This window comes from Colobus angolensis, unplaced genomic scaffold (assembly GCF_000951035.1).
Source record: "Colobus angolensis palliatus isolate OR3802 unplaced genomic scaffold, Cang.pa_1.0 Scaffold353, whole genome shotgun sequence".
Lineage (NCBI taxonomy): Eukaryota > Metazoa > Chordata > Mammalia > Primates > Cercopithecidae > Colobus > Colobus angolensis.
This window is the reverse complement of record NW_012116855.1, coordinates 1,135,227-1,144,093: the sequence shown is the minus strand read 5'-3', so window position 1 is coordinate 1,144,093 and position 8,867 is coordinate 1,135,227. Positions and strand designations below refer to the sequence as shown.

At 33.6% G+C, this 8,867-nt stretch overlaps 1 protein-coding gene across 2 annotated transcripts in view; it reads right to left on the bottom strand.

Moving 5' to 3' along the window:
• CBLB (Cbl proto-oncogene B, E3 ubiquitin protein ligase) overlaps nt 1-8,867 on the bottom strand; it is a 216,023-nt gene that overhangs the window by 76,922 nt on the left and 130,234 nt on the right. For both annotated transcript variants that reach the window (XM_011952954.1, XM_011952953.1), the window contains exons 8-9: nt 5,577-5,664; nt 2,170-2,301 (exon numbers count right to left, since the gene is read on the bottom strand). In XM_011952954.1, the coding sequence (XP_011808344.1) occupies nt 2,170-2,301; nt 5,577-5,664 (220 nt within the window). The remainder of the gene's footprint in view (nt 1-2,169; nt 2,302-5,576; nt 5,665-8,867) is intronic.

Below are 8,867 nucleotides of genomic sequence, written 5' to 3'. Positions count from 1 at the left end.
TTCTAAAAGCTTTAAAATAAATTAAGTTGAAGGGGTTTTTTTTTGTGCCGGAAATTTTAAAATCATTTTTTGGATACTTTGGTATACTACAATAAATTTGATGAACTTCCAATAAACTTATTCATGGAATCTCACCCCAAGGTAAATCAAGTGTCTGTGTTTTTTTTATTTTTATTTTTATTTTGGGTTTCACCGTGTTAGCCAGGATGGTCTCAATCTCCTGACCTCGTGATCCAACCTCCTCGGCCTCCCAAAGTGCTCGAATTACAGGCGTGAGCCACCGTGCCAGGCCTGGCTTCTGACTTTTAACCAACTTAACCCCCAAATACTAAGCACAGTATTGAGTTACAGATGGGAAGTCTTGCAACATGTAGCCTTGTGTATGTTCTAAGACTGGAGCCTGGAGAAAAATGGGTGAAATACAGAAGCCTTGCATGGAGGCAGTGTTAGGAATTTGTATCAGGCTATTATTCTGATTTTCTTCAGGGAGAAATGCAAGGCTTTTAGTTTCTATGTACCTGTAAAAACCACACTACCACACTGAAGGCAAAGAACGGTGACAAATACAATTTGTTTTCTTTGTTAGTTTAATATGTACCCTGAAACACTGAATCATTATCAGGTACACCAGTCCTAAGTAGTCCAATTACAGACAATCTATCACTAAGTCACTATCTCTATAATACCTCCTACTGACACATTTGAAATAAAATTGCAATTTTGTCTTCTATCAACATATCTAAATTTATTGAATGTAGTTTTTAAAAGGCATTGCTAAGTTTGCAGAACTATTACTGTTAACATAATTTAAATAGAAATCAAGTATCTATGTTGAGAATGATCTCCTCCAACATCTCCCTGTAATATGCAAAATTCACCAACATCATGAAGGGATAAAAGGAAATAATTAGGGAGAGGATATAAAGAAAAACCCAAAACAAAATAGAAGCCAAATTCATATTGAAGGAGAGAAGTATAGGGATTTTGAACAATGTTCCTGAGGTAGCAAAGATCTCTGGGCATTCAGAAAGGACTTCGAAAATATAAATCAACTGTAATTCATTTCCTAATTCTTCCTCTTTTCCTCATCCATTAAAAAAAAGTTTTTCACAAAAGAAGAAGCAGACCCTTTTATGACTATGAAAATGGGAAAATCATTATATTTTATTACTAAGTAAGGTGCTTGGCAGGCGAGTCTGTCAGCCCCCTTCCATGAACCTCAATGTTCATCCTTCCTCAAGTCATGCAGAGGTACAAGGTTGGACAAAGAAAATCAAGGACTGAAAGGGCTCAGAAATAGGGTAGGAATGTCAACTACATGCTTCACTGAAAATTTTTTTAAAGGCTAGAAAATTTAATTATTTGCTTTCTAAACCCTATAAACATGCTTCTAGCTTCAATGTAATTACGTCAAACAGTAGTTTCAAAATGGCTTGATCAAAATATTCCATGACTTCTCCAAATACTCAAAACTGGAAATCTGTCCAAAGATCCATTTTTAAAATCCTCAATCTTTGTTACAGATGAAGAAATAAAAGAATGTCCTTGGGAAAACCAGTTATTCTCCAGACCTTCCTATAAAACATCAAATCAATTTATATTTATTGAATGCCTGCTACAAATGGGAAGGCAATTTTCTTGAGATTATGCTTCAGTACATAGGAAACTTTAAAGCCTGTTTCTGTGGGAACTGTAAGTATTCGGGAGATACTTCCTGTCTTGATTCTCCAATTTCAGCACTACGGAGCATATGTGAGACAGGAACCATGACTCCTCAGGAGAAAGGGAAGTTTGCTTGAAAATATCAAAATAAGATTTATCTACTAGGATTTACTTGCCTTTGGAAACTGACCTACTACAAACAGATTCTATCAATAAATGGCATAAATATATTTAGTTGGTAATATCTACAAGTGAACATCCTGAAATCCATGGTACTATAGAAGTACAACTACTGATGACTAATAAAATTAAGTTATACATTTAAAAGAAACAAAACATAAGATAGTTAAAATCAAATTATATAAAGCAACTCAAACATACAAAATTTCTACACAATCATTTAAAATAAAGCACTTATCAGCATTACTTCCTAAGCCATTAAGAAGAAAACTGAAAAGAGAAATACTAGTAGGACACATAAGACAACCATGTTGCTAATGATTGTACCTGCCATGCCGTAAGGCAAGAGGTGCACATCAAATGCCCACAAGGCTCAATCTTGACATCTTTGTCATTCTCTGCACAAATCTTACAGAGCTGAAAAGTGGAGCCCATTTCACAATATAATTCATATTGTTCCTGGAATTTGGGGGAGGGGGAGGGAAAGGAACATTAATGTATTTCCAGCATGAATTGTTAGTATCAAATTTTCCCAAATAAAATGACACACAGTAAATATCTCACAATTGATCTTGTCAGAATTTTGTTACCATTTGAGACATGTTTTGAATTGATAATCACAATTTGGTCTACAAAATCCATTCTAAAAAGGTTTGAACTTTTATCATCTATCTTATATGCTTCTTAATTATTCATATTATTTAAGGTTCCTTTAGGAAAGGACTTGCTTCAACAGTCATGGTGACTCAAAAGACAAAATCTATGGTTTTAAAATAGGAATACACAATGATTTTATCTTTTTTATGAATGCCACATGCTCATATAATTTAACTGTCAAATTGAAAAAAAAGGATACTTAGCTAAACACCATTTTTTTTTTTTGTTTCAATATCTTTAGAAATCCCAGAAGGGAAGAGAAAAGCAACAAATATTTACCAAGCATTTCCTGCATGTCAGGCACTGTGGTACACACTTACTATTTCACTTAATCTCCAACGCATAAGAAGATATATTGAACTTAACAAAAGTTAGGCCTGGGGCTTCATAAGTTTCAATTGTTTGCTTCAAACTCTAAATGAAGTCTCTGACTAAAAAGTGCATACTCTTTCCCTAACACTGTCAAGAAAACAAATCACATCAGTAACCAAAAACCATTTTATTAAAACTGCCATGTTCTTGATTGATTAGGTTTTTAGCTTAAAACATTTGACACAGTAAAATTTTCAAAATTCAAATACTGAAAAGATCTTTGTGACAAAGATACAAATAAATTGGTAAATTCGAAAAAAATATAAAAAAAAGGAATACAAAGAAAAGGAATTATGAAACCAATATTTGGGTAAATAAAGCAACTTTTAGTTCAGTAAGTGACTACAATGTGCCTGGCACTGAGTAGGATAAAGAAATAACAATATTTAGTCCACAGCCTACTAAAATATACTATAATCCTGGTGAGAAAAAATATATATATACACATACATGGATACATATGCATGTACATGCAGGTACACACATATAAACTGGGTCTACTATGATGCGTGAATATACAAAAATTTTATGGGGAACTTAAGGAAAGAGAGAAGAGAGAATGCATAAAAATGGAAAAGAAAGAAAACTAAAGTAATTCAAAGTAAGTTATAAATTGCTGATGTCCCTGAGATAAGTATTGATACTGGTTATGACTGTCCAAAGGACAAATATGCAATTATAAAAAAAATTACATTAGGCTAAAATCACAGATACAGACCTCAGTGCAACCTAAACAGTAAGAATATGTACGAGTAATTTAAGGGAATGTTTTTACTTCCAAAGGTTTATTTTTTTAATGGCTTTATAAAGAGGAACTGTCTTTCCTATGTATCCTTTCACACATATTTGAAAATACGGGATCACTACATAACTTTTAAAATGGCAATCATATACTAAATTTAAAATGGCAATCATGGCCGGGCACGGTGGCTCATGCCTGTAATCCCAGCACTTTGGGAGAGCGAGGCGGGTGGATCACCTGAGGTCAGGAGTTCAAGATCAGCCTGACCAACATGGAGAAACCCCGTCTCTACTAAAAATACAAAAATTAGCCGATGTGGTGGCGGGTGCCTGTAATGCCAGCTACTTGGGAGGCTGAGGCAAGAGAATTGCTTGAACCCAGAGGGCGGAGGTTGTGGTGAGCCGAGATTGCGCCACTGCACTCCAGCCTGGGCAACAAAAACAAAACTCTATCTCAAAAAAAAAAATTTAAAAAGTGGCTCATGCCTGTAATCCCAGCACTTTGGGAGGCTGAGGCAGGCGGATCACGAGGTCGGGAGATCGAGGCCACCCTGGCAAACATGGTGAAACTCGGTCTCTACTAAAAAATACAGAAAATTAGCCGGGCATGGTGGCGGGCGCCTGTAGTCCCAGCTACTCAGGCTGAGGCAGGAGAACGGCGCAAACCCAGGAGATGGAGCTTTCAGTGAGGCAAGATGGCACCACTGCACTCCAGCCTGGGACAGAGCAAGACTCCATCTCAAAAAAAGAAAAGAAACAGGCAATCATTTATTAAATTTACATGTACAATATGTACATATAAATGTCAACGTGTATGTCTCACATAATAATGTAAAGACCACAGGAACTGAAACTTGGATAATTATAAGGTAAATCATTATCTACTATCTTAAAAAAAGCTGTAATTCTTCTCTTTTTTTCCTCAGTTTTTTATTATTTATTACACAAGGCGTGAACATATCTCAAATATAAAATATTTTAAAACTAGACTGAATGTAAAATAAAATACTCAAAATTCTCCCTTCATCCCCTCCCTGATTGCTCAATTCCTTTCACCTCCTCAGTTAAATCCTCTTACCAGTTTGGTGGTTTTTTTTAATCTTTTAAAAAGTATACTCATATGTTCACACACAGCAATTAATTATGTATTTCCTTACATAAGTTGAACATACATAATGTAACTTTACTAAATGAAATGTTACCTACTTGTACTTTACATAAATGGAATTATTTTATAGTACAAGATGCAGAAGTTCCCACATGAGTATGTAGAGCTACCCCTCTCCTGTTGATGACTTCACACAACACAGTATGAGAATAGTAGTCTATTTAATCTATTACTAAACTTCTTAGTATTTTGTAACTTTTTACTTTTACAAAATATATTACAGTAAATATCTGTTATACAGGTTTTTGTGTGTGTAAGTAATATATATGGGATCTATTACATATATAGAATCTAAAGTGAAAAGATATTTTCACTTAGATTTTTATAATTACTGAATATCACTCTCAAGAAAGGTTTTACCAACTTACATTCCCATTCATGATCTATGAGGTTGCTAGCAATGGATTTAGAAAAACATAACTGTTATCTTCAACAGGCTTCAATTACCTATTTGACCCTAAAATCTAAGGCATATGATTATTCTAACCTTTTTTTGGGAGCTTTCTAAACTATGGCTCTCTCCTTACATCCACCTCACCTACCTGCTCATGGATTTATTTATTTACCCCATATAAATGCCAATACTATATGGAAAGCAAGAATTCTAACATCATAAATTTGTATCAAAAAAATCTAAGGAAGCAATATAATTTCTCTTTAAACACTCTTATAATTCCTTAAGTATATTTTGTATTAAATACCTGTGCATGATTTTAACTACTGTATGAGAGTCTTATTTATTTAGAAGGCATTATGGATACTTATTTAATTCTACTTTTCTAGAAATTATCCTTACCTGTGTAACTTTTATATGGTCATGAGGTGTAGGTTCACATAATCCAGTTAAATCAGGATTATAACTCCTCCCGTCAGGATAAAGATAACTGAATTGAAACAGAAACTTTATTACCTTAAATATACAAGTTTTAATTGCATTTAAGGATATTTAATCAAGTTTTTCTATATTCGAACATACATTTGGATGTTTCCTTTTTATGTAACATATCGATAACATATTACTTCACTATTTCCAAAATATTATGTTGTTTTTAGGACACTTAAAATGTAGAAATTATTTTCATATAAGAAATACATAATGAATATAGTCCAACCCACTAAGCAACCATTTTCAATGAAATACCTTTAATATATGCCTCTTATATAAGCTAAGAATATTTCACTGATCAATCATGTTCTATTCCAAAACACTTTGAAGATATACCTATTTGCAACTGTTACATCTTTCATCTGAGGCACAGGTAATGTTAACCATATCATTTTACACCATGCCTAATACCACATGGAAAGAAAATATAATTAAAGGCCACAGTTCTCTTGTAAGTTATTCAAACACTTCTGTGGTGTTCCTGTTTCTACAGTTTCCATATCTCTTCTCTCATCTTCCCCTCACCCTAACACAAACACATGTGCACAAATGCAAATACACACACACATGCACACACACATTTTAAAGAATTAGAAAATGTTACATTTCCATGTTTCATTGACTTAACACTACAAACACAAAATGGTCTATAGATAGAAACAAGGTTCTATTATCAGGGAAAACTGAAATCTGAACTAAAAGTTGTAGTAATAATGTATTCTTGCTGTGTTAAATCAGAAGTTGTACTTGTTATTCAAAAATTCATTAAAAAATAAAATTTACTGTGTTGGTAAATAGTTATTTTTAATTTTAAAAAGTGGTAATATCACTGTTGTGCTTCATCAGTTTATTAAATTATGGTTAATTCTGTTTAACATCTTTCTATACGAAATTTCTTAAATAAAATAGTAAGAATATAGTACTATAGTATATATATTTAAAAGGGTAAAACTGTAACAAATCTATTCTTTAAAGTAATAAAAAATATTTATCCTCGAATGAGGTGTCTACAAACATGTTAAGTGTTAGAATTTACCCAGGAAAACCAGAAAAATGAACTTAAAGGACAGATAATTCTGACATAGTAAGGGACAAATCAGTGATATGATTTTTTTATGATTTAGCAAAAGGAATTTACTACATCTGAGTATGATACAAATTTAGAATGTCCTTAAGGGTGTGTTACAAAATTTGACAAATATTAAATGAGGAATGATAATCCAAAGAAGATAAGCAACTTTTTAATATACTCTAAAAATTGGCCATTTAAAAAATTATTATATAAAATTTTATGTATCACATTTCAATAATATGAAGAAATTCTAGCAAGAATTCAGAAATTAAAGTTTACAAAAATGAGGATTAGGGTACCATAGGAAAGGTTAAAAGTTCTTTTTAATCTATCAGGAGGTTGTTGATAGGTTAAAAAGGTATAAAAAGAACCTTTAACCTTTCCTATGGTATGCTAATCATCATTTTTTATTATTTCTGTCCTTAGTACACCCAGGATATACTGCAGATGAGCGCTTTTCAATGGCATTGAAGGAGTAAAGAATGTTGGGTGGTTATCAAAATAAACATCTCTTTCAACTATGTCATACAATATTGGATTAACTATTAATATAAGGAAATACAGTGGACCTGGATGGTAGCTGGATGCGATGATATCCTATTCTGATCTTATGAGAAACCTTATCTAATTAATCTATAAATCCTATTTTATCCTAATATATTATTAAAGTTCAAAATCAACTAGCTAAATCCCTCTGGAGATGCGTGTACGTGTGTATGTGTGTGTGTGTGTGTGTGTGTGTGTGTGTGTGTGTGTAAAACTCTCAAGAGTTACTGTGCCCAGGAGTTTAAAGGCTTTGCTCCACTGATTATAATACTAAAATTTGTGACTCTTTGAATGACATTTGAAAAACAGAAGGAATAATTCAAACAAGCTATATCAAAATTTTTTCCTCTACAGATTTGTCCATTTACCCTCTACTTATAAATTCAAACTTTAAAGTATATTTTCTTAAAAAAAAATCTGCAATCATTGTAAATCAAAATCTATATACAAATCTTTGATGCATTAGAAGACAGGTATAAATAACCAAGACTAGCAAATTTATGAAAATCAGAAGGAAAAGGAAAGAGAAATACACATTTGGTACCATAACTTGCCATACAATTACTACGTAACTAATTTATTGAAAGGTTTCGCGTGTGTGGGTTTTTTTTTTTTTTCCCCCAGATAGGGTCTCACTCTGATGCCCAGGCTGGAGTGCAGTGGCACGATGTCGTCACTGTAGCCTCAACTTCCCAGGCTCAGGTGATTATCCCATCTTAGCCTCCAGAGTAGCAGGGACTACAGTCACGCGCCACTATGCTCAACTAATTTTTTTGCATTTTTTGTAGAGATAGGGTTTTGCCATGTTGCCCAGCCTGATCTCGAACTCCTGAGCTCAAGTGATCCTCTTGCCTTAGCCTCCCAAAATGCTGGGATTACAGGAGTAAGCTACCAGTCCCACCCAAAAGCTCACAGGTTTTTAAAAATTCCTACTTTTTCTTTGCATAAATCTCATCACCTTTTTTCTTTTCTTTCTTTCTTTTTTGCAATTACTTTGAAAAAGGTAAAACTCAAATCATTTGCTCTTTGTTAACTCTGGTGGACTTTCTTCTGCTAGGTTTCTATCAGAATTCATAGGGCAGCGAGCTTGATCATGAGCATCTCTAAGTTACCCAGCAAGGCAGAGGGGAAGAAACAGCAGCATGATCAAGTGCACTGAGAATACAAGGAGAGGACAAAGGGAATGACATGTGAATAAAGCAAAGAAGAATCAGACATATTTACTATTAAGGGACCCAATAGATTGTCCATACTTTGTGTGTGGAGGGAGTGGGGAGAATTCATTAATTTAAAAAACAAAGGGGAACTTATTTATTTTTAAATTTTAAAAAGGAATATAGCCTGAGATAAACTAAACTTAGCTATTAACATATAGTCCTAGAATATGGAGTTATTATTAGTGTGAATAAAGGAAAGATCTACGAGAGAAAAGAAAAGGAAGGGGTGGAGGGAGAAACAGATAAGAAAGAGAAAAGAAAGTCTGGCACTAATAATCAAACTTTAAAAAGTGAAACTGGCCAGGCGCGGTGGCTCATGCCTGTAATCCCAGCACTTTGGGAGGCTGAGGCGGGCGGATCATGAGA